The following is an 18,105-nucleotide window of genomic DNA, read 5'->3' on the forward strand; positions in this document are numbered from 1 at the left end:
TCAACTAGAAGCCCAAGGAAAGAAAAGAGACAGAGGCCCATGGCCAAGCAAACCAGGATTGGAGCTGCCGAGAGATTCCATGGAGCAGCAGAACCACAAAAAGAAAAGGCATCTGGGTGCTGACTTGAAGGCGCGCAGTTACTCAACCACCATCCAGGCCAAAGAGCTCTCCCAACCACCGACCACCAGCGTTTGCTGTTGCAGTCACTGCTGTTGCTGTGTTGCTGTGTGGGGTGGGTGCTCTGCAGTTTGAAGGATGTGATAAGGAATCACAGGGGAAAAGGATTCAAGATCCCAGACTCCAGACACAGCACAGAGCAAGAGCAGAAGAGCAAGAAGTCCAAGCAGGCCAGGTGCAGTAGCTCACACCTGTAATGCCAGCACTTTGGGAGGCTGAGGCAGGAGGATTGCCTGAGCCCAGAAGTTCGAGACCAGCTGGGCAACATAGGGAGATTCAGTCTCTACAAAAAATTTTAAATTTAAGCCGGGTGCAGTGGCTCAAGCCTGTAATCCCAACATTTTGGGAAGCCGAGACGGGCAGATCACGAGGTCAGGAGATCGAGACCATCCTGGCTAACACGGTGAAACCCTGTCTCTACTAAAAAATACAAAAAACTAGCCGGGCAAGGTGGCGGGTGCCTGTAGTTCCAGCTACTCGGGAGGCTGAGGCAGCAGAATGGTGTAAACCTGGGAGGTGGAACTTGCAGTGAGCTGAGATTGGGCCACTGCACTCCAGCCTGGGCGACAGAGAGAGACTCCATCTCAAAAAAAGAAAAAAAAAATGTTAAATTAGCCAGGCATGGTACTGCTGCCTGTGGTCCCAGCTAGTCAGGAGGCTGAGGCAGGAGGATCACCTAAGCCTGGGAGTTCAAGGCTACAGTAAGCCAAGATCACACCACTGCACTCCAGCCTGGGAAACAGAGCGATACCCTCAGGAAAAAAAAAAAAAAGCTCAAGGAAACAAAAGGGGAAGGAGAATTAAAAGTGAAATAAAAGGTGGGGCTAACTCCATAGTATAAGACAAGCATGTGGCAAGAATATCAAAGGCCTGGAATATAAGGGCGAGAGGAAGGAAGCCAAAAGACTGATCCCTTTTAGAAACAGACCTTCTGACTCTGGGGCAAGGTGGGGCCTGAATACTCAAAGCAGGTTCCTCCGCTGCCTCCCAAATGCAGTAACCACCAATGAAGGCAGGAGCCACAGAGCTATGATGACAATGTCCTCCCTGTCCACTGTATACAGCAGGTACTCAGTTAAATGCTAACTTCAATCAAAGCAAATGGAATGAGCAGCTATTGGTAGCCTAGAGCCCACTTGGGCACTGAGAGCCTTTGCACAAATCTAACACACTGAGGTTTTAAAACCTGGTTAATGGCCGGGCGCGGTGGCTCACGTCTGTAATCCCAGAACTTTGGGAGGCCGAGACGGGTGGATCACCTGAGGTCAGGAGTTCGAGACCAGTTTGGTTAACATGGTGAAACCCCATCTCTATAAAAATACAAAATTAGCTGGATGTGGTGGTGCATGCCTGTAATCCCAGCTACTCGGTAGGCTGAGGCAGGAGAATCACTTGGAACCCGAGAGGCAAAGGTTGCAGTGAGCTGAGATTGCATCATTGCACTCCAGTCTGGGTGACAGAGCAAGAATCTGTCTCAAAAAAAAAAAAAAAAAAAATCCTGGTTAAAAATTGGAGTCGCCCAAGGAGCTTTTACAATACTGAGGACTGGGCAACCCAGGCCAACTGAGTCTCTGGTGAGAGGATGCCTGGACATCAGTATTTTTTTTAAAGGCCCCTATGTACCTCTAATGTGTACTCAGAGATGAAAAATCACTTCCCTAAATCCTCCCTGATGGTTTTTCTCCATAAATGATAAAAAAATGCCTCTTTATAACAAATCTCTTATTACCAATGAGAAGAGATTCTGGAAGCTCACTCTGAAAACCTCCAACTGTCAAACAGGGCAAAAATCTCCAAACCTACACCAGACCACACCTCAACAATAAGTCTTGGGCCATCTCTGTCCTATTCTAGGGTCGTAATTTTCCCATCAGTCAAATGGAGGAAACATCATTCCCTGCCACAAAGAGGATAAAATGACTTTCAAGAACTAGGCATTCTATGTAAAAAAGACATAGGGAAGATCGAGAGATTCAGATAGAAGCCTGGGGGCACAGCAAAAATTTGCTCAGGCAAAAAACTCTTTAACTTACAGCCTATTTCCAGGAATATGTGACGCAACTTGGGAATTTGTCATTTCCTTGGAATTGTTCTCAATGAGACCTGACCTACAGTACGCAGTAAACTGGTGACATGGTATGGCTGTGTCCCCACCCAAATCTCACCTTGAATTCCCACGTTGTAGTGGGAGGGACCCGGTGGGAGATAACTGAACATGGAAGCAAGTCTTTCCCATGCTGTTCTAGTGATAGTGAAAAAGTCTCACGAGATCGGATGGTTTTAAAAGAGGAGTTCCCCTGCACAAGTTCTCTATGCCTGCTGTCATCCATGTAAGACATGACTGGCTCCACAATTGTGAGGCTTCCCCAGCTACGTGGAACTGTAAGTTCATTGAACCTCCTTCTTTTGTAAATTACCCAGTCACAGGTATGTCTTTATCGGCAGTGTGAAAACGGACTAATACAACTGAGAAACATATTCTAGAAAAGAGACTTTGCCCCAGACTTTCACTTTCTCATCTGTACCCCCATTTAGCCACCCACTCATCTCTCATCCATCATCAACCACCCATCCATCCATCCATCCATCCCAAAAACATTTATTGCAAGCCAACCATAAACACAGTTTATAGTTTAGCCTTGGGATACAGTTCATCTCTTTGAAAAATTCAGAAATGCATCAATGAACAGCAGAGAGATCCAAGTTTACACCCAAGCCATGCAGGGTTCCCAAACTCAGGCCAAGAAAAAGGGCCTGGGCATTACCTGTTCAGTTACCACAAGTGGCATGCCCCACCTGCACTTCTAAGAAAAGAGACTTCTCATTAAGTGACTGATAGTAACTACAAGTACATAACCTCTTATCTGAAACCCTTTGGGGTCACATGCGCTTGGGAATGTGGAGATTTGAGAACTTTAGAGATGCAATAGGGTATACGTGCCATGTGTCACAGGCAGCACTGCCATCAAGCATATTCAGGGCTTTTCAGTGAAACATACAAATAGGCACAGTAATAACTTGATGGCAGTAGGGTCAGGTCAATGGACTGGGCAGGATGGGGGTGGGTGTGTGTGGTTAAAAAAACCTTTGTCAGAGCTTTGGAACTGGGGTCCCTTGTCACCAAGCTGGTGCCACAGTCTCAGCCTGCAACGGAGATGCTCAACTCTGGGTGTAAGAACTTGGGAATTCCCTCACTGAGAAACCTAGTTTATTCGCTGCTGCCACCTCCAGTGGCAGGGAGCTTGCCATTGATGAAAATCCATTAATTCAGGTGGAAAGGCCAACTGTCCAGCTTGCAGTATTGAGATCTTTTGGGTGATGCGTTTCAACATGGGTAGTAAACTCCTGCTTCCCTCTAGCATCAGGATAAGGGCTATTAGGTCTACAGAGTCAGTGAACATCTCCCTGTAGGCTGACAGCATCCAACTCTGGGATAAAGCTGCTAGGAAGCTGGGTAGATCAGAGAGAGCTAGTAGCATGGCAGCATCACAGAGAAATGTGGGCAGGCACTTCAGGAAATATGTGGCTCAGAGAAAGCAATACCCGCTCTAACCTGAATAATATCACTCTTACCTCTGTAGCCAGGAGCTTTCCACAGCCAAAAACAACCTGCCTGTAAGTCTGATGTTCTTTATCAACTCTGATGTGTCTACTCATGCTTCACATTGAAGAAGGTTGCTTCTCCGTTCCCCCTAACGTCTATATGACTTATACTCTTCTACTTATACTCTTCTTACCCTGACTCCTCTGCACAACAGATATTTGCATGTCTGGCCTACCTCCCCATCTAGATTGTAAAACTTGAGAGGGAAGGTGCTGTTTTGGATTCTCAGAGCCTAGCACAGAGCTCAGCACATAGTAAGTGCTCAATAAATATGTGATGAATGAACAGACACTCATCTCCCTTAGGTGCCCCACACACCATGTGGCCTCTCTTACCATAAACAGCAACACTCGTGACTACAGCACAGAGAAATTTTTTAAGCCTTACATTTACACTAATGTTTCTGTGCTTTGTTGGGGGAGCATTTTTGAACCATTCATAATTACTAATTTTTGTGCAACAGGGGATAATTTGAGGACTTTTTTTTTTCAGGGGCTACTGAGCTCCTGGGCTCCCATTCACCTCTTGATCTCCTCCCCGACCACCAGCACCTGCTCAACTCTGGCCCCATTCCCCATTGGATGGGTTCATTTCTGTGCTTTTCATTGTCATGATGTTTTACAAGGACACAATCACAGTGTAATTAAACAAAGAGAAGATTATTTTAAAAGTGCTTTTCAGTTACAGACTCTACAGCTGTGCATCTCACCAAACAAGGAGCAACAAATAATGCAAATTTTGATGGGCTTTAGGCTGGGCACGGTGGCTCACGCCTGTAATCTCAGCACTTTGGGAGGCTGAGGCAGGTTTATCACTTGACGTCAGGAGTTTGAGGCCAGCCTGGCCAACATGGTGAAACTCGTCTCTACTAAAAATACAAAAAATTAGCTAGGCATGGTGGTGCATGCCTATAATCCCAGCTACTTAGAGGCTAAAGCAGGAGAATCGCTTGAACCCGGGAGGTGGAGGTTGCAGTGAGCTGAGATTGCAAGGCAGAGCAAGACTCCGCCTCAAAAAAAAAAAAAAAAATGTGACAGGCTTTTCTGTTTGTGATCACTTACTTGGCTTTATGCCCTTTTTATCTCCCATCCCAAATCTTTCATTAAATGTCCCCTAAGTCACATATGTGGTTAGAAGCAAAAGTTAAGGACTCACAGCTGTTTTCCAGGGTTGAGGGATCCCCGGTCAATCTCCCGGTCAAACTCTGTCCGGATGTCTTCTAATGATCCATCATCTCCAAAGGCTCCCCATTCTGTGTTGATACACATCCTCCCCTCGTCTCCTTCCACCAGATCAATGTGCCTCAGTTCCTCCATGTAGCAAGCATTGGTGCCAGTACCTGGGCAGGACAAGATCAGAAGCTATGACCACACAACGAGGAGGGTGCAGAGCCACCTGGAAAGATGGGCTGAACAAATGGATGGACAAAGGGGATACGTTACCGATGATCAGGCCAACTTCACACTGCTGGTCGTCATAGCCACAGGTCATCATGGTGCCCACTGTGTCATTCACCACAGCTACGATGTTGGCATCATAGTCCTGGGGACAGATAATGGGGTGTCACTGTCCACTCACACATGGAAGCAGAGATCATACACCTTAACAGTGCTTGGCAGGAGTGCTCCTGTTTTCAGAACCCCTGCTTTTGTGAGTGGTGCTGGTTTCATTACAGCTGGTGCTCAAATTAACTAGATCACAGCATGGTGATTAAGTTATGAAAACCTCATAGTTCCCTTAATTACCCGGCTTAAGAGTCTTTGGGTAGTGAGGATTTTACTCTTGGAGCTACATTCCTCTGCAAACCTCCGCAGGAGGTCCACGTCCCGGATAAGGCGGGCTCCTCTGCCCTTGTTCTGAGTACAACAGGCTGCATCTGTGACACCCACTCCCTGAATAGCCCAGCACTCCTGTCAGGAGGCAACCCCCTGTTCCAGGCCTGGGTCCTTCAGGTAGCACCTCCAAGAGCTGGGCTTTGCACCATCCCCATCCCCACCATTCCACACTGGGGATCCTCAACTCTCCCCTGCCTGGGTCTTCAGGCTTTGACACTACTGCCCCCCAGGAAGGGCACTGGTCTGTTTTAGAATGCAGCCCTGCTCCCCACACCCCTGCATGGCTGAGGCAGAGGGCCCAGGAGAAATTACCCCTCGCTTTTTGATGGCTTTGTTAAGCAGCTTGACCACATCCGCTCCTTCCACTCCACTTGCTTTAAATCGCTTTGTCCAGGTGATCAGGATGGCCTGCAAAGAAGAACAGATGGGGCTGGATGAGGGCTGGGAGACCTCCAGTACCCCAAGGCCCTGGGCATTGCTCCAGGTCAGGGATAAAGCAGAGGCCCATAGGGGCCAAGTGGCTCCCCCCAGATCACACTGGGCTGGGGGAAGGGCCCAGAGGAGCCCAGACTCCTTTCTATCTCTGGATCATCCACACAATGTGCTTCTCTGGGGGTGAAGATAGGGTGGGGAGAAACCTGCTCACAATATCCAGCTCACTCCAGAAGATGTGGGGACAGTAATGCCACATGGCTTGCCAATCTAACTGGATGCCAACTGCGCAGCCAGATCTATTTTAAAAAGGAGCAAGAGAAATCCCTGGCCCCCTTCCCCACTTCCCAACCAGACCCTGGCTTCCACAGCCCTGGGAAAAGAAAGCCAGAGCCAAACTGGAAAGAGAAACAAAATGCTAAGATGAGTCTTGGCTGCTGAGCTTTTAAGAGCCAGGTCCCATACACTTAGGGAATGATGTGGACTATACATGATTTGTGCCTCTTCACCAGCTTTGGGACTTAACCTCCATTTGTAAGTGGTGACTCCCCTATTTACACAGTATGATCCTATTTCACTTCGCCTATTAGCGGAGAAACATCAAGGATAGACATCCAATGATAAACATTCCATAATTTTATCTTACTTTGATAGTTTTACATATTGCTTTTGTTTTCTTTAAAAAAAAAAAAAACTAAAAAGATATGAGAACAGAAAAATAATTGTTATACTTGCTGTTTTACTCTGAATGGGACAAGTGACTATAAATGCAGCAGGCTTGGAAGATTCGCGGTCCAGGCCCTGCAGGCCTGCAGAAGCAGCTCAGGGATAGGATTCTGAGCACATGGGCCCTGCCCCAGCTCATGGTGGGAGCCACACAGACTGGAGCATGCACCGGGGAGGGCAGCCCTTGATGAGAACTAGTGGCTCTTTGCTCAGTAGCAACTAAGTCAGGAACTGCAAAAGCCCTGGACACTGTCTGCCTCCTCTCCACCAGCCCTCTTCCTCTAAAGCCTCAGAGAACCAGGTGTTATGGGACAAAAGTGGGGCGGCCAATCTGGAGACCTGGTCCTATTTCATACTCTCTGCCCATTTCCTGCTGGGCAGTTCCCTTCACTCTTCTGAGGTTCACTCTGCTCCTCTAGAATCAGGGAGCTGATCTAGAAGTGGACGATCTTGAAGGTCTCAGCCAGCCCTAAAGGGTAATATGCACAGGCCTCTGGATGGGAAATTTAGGGACTGTGCTCCACTGGCACCACCGCAAATACCCTGGCCCAGCCTAAGAAGCATTTTCTGGAGGGGGTGAAGGTTGGCAGGTGGGATGCCCCCAACCTTTGGCTCCTTCTCTGTTCACAACGCCCCCTCCCGGGCATGTCTGCTCCACCCTGCAGGCCCTCGTGCCCATGAGGTCATTGCCTCCCACCTCCTGCAGCACTTCTGTCCCTGGAAGGCTATGCCTTCATGGGGAACAAGCTGCACCTGCTGTTATAAGACCTACTGTACGGTAACATTTAACCTCAGCACTGCAGAAATACAAAATAAACACACTCTGGCCATTCTCTCCCAGGGCCTAGCTCATGCCCAGCACAGGGATGGCCCTCAGTTAATAGCTGCAGAGAGCACATGTGAACAACGGTGAAACACAGTCCACCAAAGTCTCTTCATCCCAGGCCCACCTCTCACAGGGGAAGCGGAGTGACTCATGTCTCAGTTCTCAAAAGCCAAGGGAAGCTTGTACTGACAACAGGCCTTGCCAAAGGGTTTGGAAGGACACGGTGGAGGCCAAACTGCTCTGAACTCCTTGGAGGGGTGTTCTCAGGTACCAGAACCAGAGCAAGAGTCTCTACACATGGCCACAGCTTCCTGAAAGCATAACAGGTCAGACAGAACATCTCAGAGGCATTTAGACATGTTGGAGGTGGGCGGAGCACTGGATAGGAGGTGGGGCCTGGGACCCTGGTCCAAGACCTGCCATTAATAAGCCCTCTGACCCTGGGGAAACCTCTGTGCTCATCTTGGTCTGCTGGGCTCTCAAGCCCCTTCTTGCTGATTCCACAAATTATACAGATGTAAGGGTTCCAGCCACAGGAAGCAGTGCCCAGGAAAGGGCGCTTACCCTAAAGGCATAAAGGGACCCAGGAGTGCTCCCTGCAAGTGTGGAAGGTGCCCTGAGCCCAAATGCTACTATCTTGCAGCAAAGTAGACCAGTTACGAGCACGGAATCTTCCTGGCTAGGTGACCTTGGACAGGTTCTTAGCCCCTCTGAGACTCAGTTTCCTCATTTGTAAAGCAGGAATCATAAGCACTTAACTCATAGAGATGCTTGAAGATTATGTGCGCTACCGGTGAAGTATTAAAACAGAGCCTGGCCGGGCGCAGCAGCTCACGCCTGTAATCCCAGCACTTTGAGGGGCCAAGGCGGGCGGATCACCTAAGGTCAGGAGTTTGAGACCAGCCTGGCCAAGACGGCAAAACCCCATATCTACCAAAAATACAAAAATTAGTCAGGCATGGTGGTGGGCGCCTGTAATCCCTGCTACTACGGGGGCTAAGGCAGGAAAATCGCTTGAACCCAGGAGGCGGAGGTTGCAGTGAACCGAGATTGCACCATTGCACCCCAGCCTGGGCAAAAAGAGGGGCCCTGAATAGTTAAATATCAGAATTCTTTTTTTTTTTTTTCTTGTTTTTAAGACACGGTCTCAGGCCGGGCACGGTGGTTCACGTCTGTAATCACAGCACTTTGGGAGGCTGAGGTGGGAGGATCATGAGGTTAGGAGTTCAAGACCAGCCTGACCAACATGGTGAAACCCCCATCTCTATTAAAAATACCAAAATTAGCCAGGCGTGGTGGTGCACACCTGTAATCCCAGCTACTCAGGAGGCTGAGGCAGTAGAATGGCTTGAACGTGGGAGGTGGAGGTTGCAGTGAGCCGAGATCGTGCCATTGCACTCCAGCCTGAGCAAGACAGGGAGACTGTCTCAAAAAAAAAAAAAAGACAAGGTCTCACTCTGTCCCCCAGGCTGGAGTGCAGTGGCACAACCATGGCTCACAGCAGCCTCAATCTCCCAAGCTTCTCCCACATCACTGGGACTACAGGCACACGCCAACACACACAGCTAACTTTTTGTACAGATTGCCCAGGCTGGTGTTGAACTCCTGGGCTTAAGTGATCCTTCTGCTTCAGCCTCCCAAAGTGCTGTGATTACAGGCATGAACCACTGCACTCAACCCCAGAATTCGTATTATTAGAAGTTTAATCATGGGTGGTTTGTGTTTGTGGTATGTGTGTGTTTCTATCTCTCCATGTAAAAAAAAGAACAAGGCTGCATGTATTTATTTTGTATTCCTGCAGGGCTGAGGTTCAGTGTTATCATATGGTAGGTCAGGGTCCATCCTTGCTGAATGAATGAATGAATGAATGAATGAATGAATGAATGAAAAAACAAATAGATGACAAACAGGAAGGTGGGTACAAGTCACCTCGGAGGTCACCAAGGTCATCTCTGGGGCTGGAGCCACTGACCAGTTCCACTATGGAGAGGCAGCCCTGGCACCTGAGGGACAGGGCTCTGAGCATATTTGCAATAACCAGGGCAGTTTCCAGGTAAACATCATGCCATGCAATTCTGGCAAAGAGCTTTCCCGCCTCTCTCCACCACCATTAAACCTACTTTATTTTCCTTTGCTTGCTTAAGATTAATAAATGCTTCTGTGTACCTGGTGGCCAAAAATACCATGATTTGTCTCCAAAAATACATAAATAACTAAAGTAAGTGAAAAAGTAAACACTATATCATGATACCACACTAACTTCTGCAAATATTTCTTTAAAAATACCAGACATGCAAACCATTCTGCCAGCAACAGAGAAAAGTTGTGGAGAAAAGGGCTTGTTAGCTTTTTCAACCCAGGGCATCTGCAGAGCCCAATAATCCCAGAACATCCTTACCTCATCTATTTTGGATTGTCGGCAAGGAAAAGAAAATGTGAATCCCACAGGTAACTTTTTGTCCTTGATCTTCCTTTTCTCCATGAAATCTCCCAGGCACTCAGCAACATGATCAAAAAGCTGAAGGAAACATGAGAGAGCAGTCAGGGGGCCCCAAAGCAGGCTTAGCATTTCACAGAAAAATATAAACCATTCCCTCCCACACACACAGAAAGGAATACATCTACCCAAAGTGCTTGTACTCATGGGACCTGGTGGCCCTGTCTGAAAAGCCATGCTGTGTGTGAATGCAGAGAAGAGTCACTTTTCAAAAGCTGCCTTGTGGGCAAGTACAGCTCTTAGGAAGCAATTCAAAGCCTTCAAACAGAACTGGCCTTTCAGTGGTCACTAATATGCAACATCTGGGCACTGAGAAAAATGGAAAAATAACAGAAAACCAGCTATGCCTTCATAATGCACAGGTCACGGGTCTCTTCAGTCACCCAGGTGGAGTGGCCTTCCCGCCCCACCTGAAGCCATGCTCTCTGAAAATTTCAGAAACTCCAAGGGCAATTCCACAGCCTCTAGCCCACTGGAGTGACTTAACAATCCAGACTATCATAATGTTACTTTTTACCGAAGTGTCTTATGCATACCCCAAAAAGTACACACATCCTAAGTGTGGAGTTCGCTGTAGCCATCCATGTAACCAGCACCCAGACGGAGAAACACAAGATGGAGAAACACCTGTAAGATGCCCCACTACTGCTACCACCCAGTCCAAGGGCAACTGCCAGCTGCCCCGACGTCTATCACCCTCAATTACATCTGCCTGTTTGTCTGGTGTGTCTAAAGGGAAATGAGACCGTGTGTGCTCTTTGACATCTGTGTTCTTTCACTCAACACTAGGTGGATGACAGTCATCCACGGAGTTGAGTGTCTTTGCCAACTGTTCATTCTCATTACCACACAGTATTCCTTGGTATGAATATATCACAACTTATCTCCTGCATTGTAACCTAAGCTTGCCTGCACTATAACATTATCTATGACTTATTAGGTGCATACATATCTTAGGAATTAGCTAGAAAGAGCCTGGAACACTGGTTCCTTAGCTTCTACATGAATACTGCCCATGAGGAGAGGCTCACCACCTCTAAGGTAATCTTTTTGGATCTCTAAAATATAACCGGGGCCAGGCATGGTGGCTTATGTCTGTAATCCCAACACTTCAGGAGGCCAAGGCAGGAAGATCACTTGAGCCCAGGAGTTTGACACCAGCCTGGGCAACATAGTGAGACCTCCTCTCTACAAAAAGCTTAAAAATTAGCCAGGCATGGTGGCACTTGCCTGTAGTCCTAACTACTTGGGAGGCTGAGGTGAGAGGATCCCCTGAGCCCAGGAGGTCAAGGATGCAGTGAGCCATGATCACACCACTGCACTCCAGCCTGGGCAGCAGAGTGAGACCCTGTCTCAAAATATAACCAGAACAGAAGATAATACTCTGTGTGTTCTAACCAGAGGAGTGGTTAGTAGAACTAAGAACCTCCCTTCTTTATCTCTCTGCCTCTAGTAATCCAACCTGAGCATATATATATACACACACATACACACACACACACACACACACACACACACACACACACACACACACTTTTGGCAGCCATGCCACAACCTAGCTAGCCCCTTGTCTCTTTCGCATGACTCTCATGACACTAGACCTCCCTTACACATGGCAGTGACACAGCCATAGAGCTTTTTGGACCCCAGAAGAAGGCTGTCTTGGAAGAGCCAAACCATAGTCACACGAAGTGGCCCCAGCCCGAACTCCCAGGCAAGGTCATCTGCCTGAAGCCTTTACTTGCAGGGCCTCGTGAGGGGGCCAGAAGTCACTGCTGCTGTTCCCATCTTTCCCCAGATTCCCCCACAAGCCAGCTCTAAAGTCGGACTTTGTTGCCAGAGTAAAAGAAAACCTGGTCAATTTTAATGTAGGACCTTCAATCCCTGAGTCACTACTACTCAGGCTTCAGAGCAGCTGGCATCTTAGGCTGAGTTGACACATGACCCTCCCCAGAGAAGCCGGCTAAGCTTCCTGCGACCTACATTGCAGACTGATATAAACTCATTACTAAGTTACTCCTCACGCCCCAGGCCATCTGCATTCGGAGGCTCCAGACTCTTCTGCAGACTCAGAAGAGAAGGCCGGGTGGAGGGAAGGCTGCCTCTGGAAGAAGCAGGGAGGCGCCTGGGAGAACTCAGCCTGCAGAAATGGATTCCCCTGAATGGGACCTGTCACCAGTTCCTGGATCTACGCCAAACACAACTCCCCAGAGTGCTCCATTGAGAAAGAAAGGCTGTTTCTGGAATGCTGGTGATCCAGGGTGACAAGCCTGCCCAAAGAGGCAGGAAGCGACCCACCCTAGGCTAAGCTATGTCTGCAATCAACTAGGAAAAAAAGTTACCTAACCGCTCTGAACTCAAAGCTTTAGTGTCTTAAAAAAACATTATTTTCTCTTCTTTCCTGACAACATACTCTTTATTTGAAAAATACACAGACTATGGTCAGGCGCAGTGGCTCACGTCTACAATCCAGCACTTTGGGAGGCTGAAGTGGGAGGATCGCTTGAGTCCAGGAGTTTGAGATCTGCCTGGGCAACCTGGCAAGTCCCCATCTTTAAAAAAATTTTCTTTTAATAATTTAAAATAAAAATACTTAGTCACTCTTATTAAATACGGCAAACGATGGCTAATACAAAAACTTAAACATTTATTATTCAAAAGTCCCAAAACTAAGTAAGTGATATTTTAAGAATGTTTCATTTGTGCTTCTGAATTTATTAAAGCTTAAAAGTGCTCTGGGCTGGGTGCGGTGGCTCACACCTGAGCAGGCAGTTTGAGATCAGCGTGACCAACATGGAGAAACCCCATCTCTACTAAAAATACAAAATTAGCCAGGTGTGGTGGTGCACGCTAACTCCAGCTACTCGGGAGGCTGAGGCAGGAGAATCACTTAAACCCAGGAGGCGGAAGTTGGTGAGCCGAGATTTCGCCACTACACTCCAGCCTGGGCAACAAGAGTGAAACTGTCTCAAAAACTAAAAAATAAAAATAAAAAAGAATTTGCTATAATGGTACTACATTGTCATCATTATTGTCATCATCCTCTTTCCAGGCTGCTTAAAAGGAGCAGAGGAAGAAACAGAGACAGTAGGAAATAAAGTGATTCTAGGACTGAGAAAAGAGGACGATAGGGACAGAGGCTGGGAGAGATGAAGGGGGCAGTGGTAAGAAGGTGAGGGTACTCCCTTAATTAACAAACCTAGCTCCTAAAGGTCAAGCCAAAACACACAGGGAATGTTTGCAAAACACACAGGAAATGTTTGCAGCACAGGGTGAGTCTCAGTGGTGAATGCGCCAGGCTTAGGTAGCTAAACCCAAGGACCATGGGAAACAGAGAGTGATAGGCCAGTGTGGGTTCCAAACAGAAAGTGCAGGATGCCAAACCCTGGGCTGCCAGCCACCTGCAAGGAGGAGCAACACAGCAGCCAACTGGACATGGTCAAGAGACCTACCAGCTGGCAGCCTTTGTGTAGGCGCCAGATGGATGGGCCAGTCTCTGCAGCCCAGTAACAGAGGAGCAGCAGGGGAGCCCTTGGGCAGGGCCATCCAGTAGTGATGCACCCAGCTTTGGTGGCCTTCTATAAAGTGGCTCACCTGCTCTAGTGACAGTGTCAACTGTGACACTCACTGTGACATAATCTGAAGGGCTCTGAACCAAAACCCCAGGGAGCAGGTTAGCCAGGATTAGCCCTTGTCTCTTGGACAAAGAAAAGGCTTGGTGGATTGCTCCAGGTTCCACCCACAGGAACTTAAGAGCAAAGCAGAGTCAAGAGGAGAAGGCTCCTGGGTCTCGTCTCAAAGTCCACCCCAGAACAAAAGAGTACCCTGGAGATCCTAGTCATGAACCTTGCGGTGAGCACACCCTCCTTAAAGCAAACATTTGGCCAGCTCTGAGTACATATGCTGGACAGCAGCCACAACTCAGGAGACGAGCCAGACTGGAGGAGCCAGAACACCTACAGGAGAGAAGAGGAGTGCACCCCTGTCCCACAATGGGCTTAGGGACCCAGAAATGACTGAAAACCTGCAGTGGGCTGCCTGAGCCCTGATCACAGGGTCCTCAGCGAGCTACAGACCCACCACTCCCCCTACCCAGACAGGAGGGAGCAAGTGAACAGGCTCTTCATAGGCATGCCCACAGCCCCTTGGGGAGGGAGGAAGGGCAGTGAGGAGGGGCAGCCCTTCCTGGGGGCCCAGTGTGGGGAGCACCAACAGGAGTGTGAAAGGAGGAGACTGGGATTTCCCTGCTTCCTCTGCTTTCTGTGTCAAGGGCTTGAACAATGCTATTCTAAATCAAGTATCAAGAAGCCCAGAGCCGTGAGCCCTCAATCCTGCCTGACAAGGCCATAGTTATACCCTACAAGGCCTGGGCCTCCAGTAAGTGGGTGAGGCCAATGACCAGGAAAAAGGGACATTTTCACCTGGGGCTCTGCTAAAACTGCACTGGGGAACTGACCCCAGGATCCATAGGGAATGAGTGCATTTACCCAACAGAGCTGCGGGACCTCCCTCCTCAAACCCAGACTCTGCAAGTCCAAGCAGCCCACTTCTACTACATCAGTTTACCCAGACAGAGGGCCTCTGTTTAAGCAGAGCCCCCACGCAGGCTGTCACATCCTCTGCCCAGGAGTCCTTTTACATATGCATCTATGACAGACTCTTTCCAGCAAGCCTCTTCCAGGGGCTGGGGATGCCAGTGCTTTGAGGCCTGGTTCCTGTAGGTAACCGAGAGGATGCTGGTGCAATGGGGTGACCCGGAGGGAGCAGGGACCCACCTGGCTTCCACTGCCGTGCACGATGTTCTCTGGGGTGTCATAAACCTCGGACTCCATGTGAACATTCTGGTTTTTCTCATGATTCACTTGCACCCGCAGAATTCGAAAGGAAGACCCACCAAGATCCAGGGCAATGAAATCTCCCTTTTCTGTTTAGGGCGACAACAGGTATCACATCAGATTCAAATGTTAAGGGGAAGCCACATACCATGCCCGCTTCCTGGCAGGGCATAGGCCCTGCCTGCCTCCCCCTGCCACATGCTGTTATCAGCCAGAAAGCAGCAATCATGCAAACTTCATCCAACCACTGCCATATACGCAGAGTAGGCAAGAGAAACCCTATCCTACCATGGAGTCCTTAGACAGAAATAGCTTCAAGCAATCCCAGTCTCTTCCTGCTGACTATAGGGGAATGGAAGTACTGAATTAAGTACAAATTCCCACCCCATGTTTCTCTAGTTTCTTAACCTATTTCAAAAACAGCACTGCTATGCAGAAATAAAAAATCATACAGCATTTCAACTGAGACAAAGCCCTACATGTGAGGTCCACCCAGTGCCTTGGGTCTCTGCGTGTCAGCTCTGACATCAATTACTCCAGGCCTCCACTCACTCCACAGGGTTGTGTTTTATCATTGTGGTAAAATACACATAGCATAAAATTTACCACTGCAACCATTTTCAGGTGCACAATTCAGTAGCATTAAGTACATTCACAATGTTGTGCAACCATCACCACTATTTTCAAAACTTTTTCATCACCCCAACACAAACTCTATAACCATTAAGCAATAACTTCCATTTGCCCTCACTGTCAGTCCCCAGCATCCATGATTCTACTCTCTGTCTCTATGAACTTGCCTATTCTGGATATTTCATACAAGAAGAATCACAGTTATTTGTCTTTTTGTGACCGGCTTATTCCTCTTAGCGTAATGTTTTCAAGGTTCATCCATATTTTAAGAATTTTACCCTTTTTTAAAAAATTAATAGAGACAGGGTCTCGCTCTGTCACCTGGGCTAGAGTATAGTGGTGTGATCAAAGCGTACTGCAGTCTCAAGCTCCTGGGCTCCCAAGATCCTCCCACTTCAGCCTCTCAAGTAACAGGGACTATAGGCAGGTATGAGCCACCCTGCCCCCAACAGAATTTCATTCCTTTTTTCTTTTCTTTTTTTTTTTTTTTTTTTTTTTTTTGAGGCAGAGCTTCACTCTTGTTACCCAGGCTGGAGTGCACAGGTGCAATCTCAGCTCACTGCAACCTCCGCCTCCCAGGTTCAAGTGATTCTCCTGCCTCAGCTTCCCAAGTAGCTGGGATTACAGGCATCCGCAAGCATGCCTAGCTAAATTTTTTATTTTTAGTAGAGACAGAGCTTCACTATGTTGGCCTGGCCACTCTAACTCCTGACCTCAGGTGATCTACCCGTCTTGGCCTCCCAAAGTGCTGGAATTACAGACGTGAGCCACCACGCCCGGCCTCATTCCTTGTTAAGACTGAATAATATTCCATTGTATGGATCCACTACATTTTGTTTATCCTCCTTTCATCTGTCGATGGACTCTTGGGTCGTTTCCACCCAGAGGGTGCTTTTAACAGAATTCCCTCTTGGTCACATAAAAGTACCAGTGGCCAAAGTACTGGCCTGCTATAGTTACCTCCCTCGGGAGCAACATGTACAGCACAGGGGTGGGCTTCACAGGGAGAGAGCAAGACTGTACACCGAGACCACCAGACAGCAAAGGCAGGTGGCCATGGGCAAAGTTCCAACCATTAAGCCACAACCAAACATTCTGTACCCTTCATCTCATTAGCTACCCTCACGATGCTCCCAGAAAAATCAGTTCAGATCTGTTTCACTCGTGATGCTAAGGTGACATCCCCACTGTCCTAATATCTATCTTGCCAGAGGTGACAGCCACCCCTGCCTTCCAGAGCCCATGATCCACCAAGCCCTTAATCCTATGGCAGTAAATACTAGACTGCTTTGGGGTATCTCATCTTCCTAGGTAGGCAAATATCTTTATTATTATATCTTATGTAACAGTATTATTGAAATTTAAATCACATACCATAAAATTCATCCATTTAAAGTATACCATTCAATAGTTTTCAGCATATTCGGATTTATGCAACCAACTGCACAGCCCGTTTTATAACATTTTCATTATTTCAAAAAGAAACTCTGTACCCTTTAACTATCACCTCCCAAGCCCCTCATCCTTCTCCATCCCTAGGCAACCACTAATCTATTTTCTGTTATTATAGATTTACCTCTTCTGGACATTTCATATCAATGAAATCATACAGTGGCCAGGCGTGGTGGCTCATGCCTGTAATCCTAGCACTTTGGGAGGCTGAGGCGGGTGGATCACTTGAGCTCAGGAGTTTGAGACCAACCTGGGTAATATGGTGAGTCCCTGTCTCTACCAAAAATACAAAGAAAGATTAGATGGGCATGATGGTGTGTGCCTATAATCCCAGCTACTCAGAGACTGAAGTAGGAGAATCGCTTGAGCCCAAGAGACAGAGGTTGCAGTGGGCTGAGATCACACCACTGCACGCCAGCCTGGGTGACAGAGTGAGACCCTGTCTCAAAAACACAAAGAAGAAAGAAATTATACAGTATATGACCTTGTATGACTGGCTCATTTCACTCAGCAAAATGTTTTTAAGGTTCATCATGTTATAGTGCATATGAGACTTTATCCCTTTTAATGGCTGACTGTTACACTCTATGGATATAATACATTTTATTGTTCATTTATTCGAACTCCTGACCTCGTGATCCGCCCGCCTTGGCCTCCCAAAGTGTTAGGATTACAGGCGTGAGCCACCGCACCCGGCCTCATTTGTCTTTTATTATGTGTTGAGTTGTAAAAGTTTTTTTTTTATGTCCTAGATATAAATCCTTTATCAGACATACGACCGGCAAATATTTTCTCCCATTCTGTGGATTGTCTTTTCTTTTTTTCATGGTATCCTTTGAAGACAAATATTTTCATTTTTGTTGTTGTTGTGTTTGAGACAGGGTCTTGCTCTGTTGCCCAAGCTGGAGTACAATGGTGCAATCATGGCTCACTGCACCCTTGACCTCCTGGACTCAAGAAATCCTCCAACCTCAGCCTCCCAAGTAGCTGGGACTACAGGCATATGACCACACCTGGCTAATTTTTTATTTTTTGTGGAGACAAGGTCTCACTGTGTTGCCCAGGCTGGTCTCAAACTGGCTCAAGT

At 47.7% G+C, this 18,105-nt stretch overlaps 1 protein-coding gene across 1 annotated transcript in view; it reads right to left on the bottom strand.

Annotated features, from left to right (window-relative positions):
• HK1 (hexokinase 1) overlaps positions 1-18,105 on the bottom strand; it is an 85,562-nt gene that overhangs the window by 28,601 nt on the left and 38,856 nt on the right. Inside the window, exons 3-7 of the mRNA XM_015147490.3 lie at positions 14,874-15,022; positions 10,000-10,119; positions 5,930-6,025; positions 5,225-5,324; positions 4,938-5,121 (exon numbers count right to left, since the gene is read on the bottom strand). Of these exons, the coding sequence (XP_015002976.2) occupies positions 4,938-5,121; positions 5,225-5,324; positions 5,930-6,025; positions 10,000-10,119; positions 14,874-15,022 (649 nt within the window). The remainder of the gene's footprint in view (positions 1-4,937; positions 5,122-5,224; positions 5,325-5,929; positions 6,026-9,999; positions 10,120-14,873; positions 15,023-18,105) is intronic.

The sequence above is a fragment of the Macaca mulatta genome, chromosome 9 (genome assembly GCF_049350105.2).
Source record: "Macaca mulatta isolate MMU2019108-1 chromosome 9, T2T-MMU8v2.0, whole genome shotgun sequence".
Lineage (NCBI taxonomy): Eukaryota > Metazoa > Chordata > Mammalia > Primates > Cercopithecidae > Macaca > Macaca mulatta.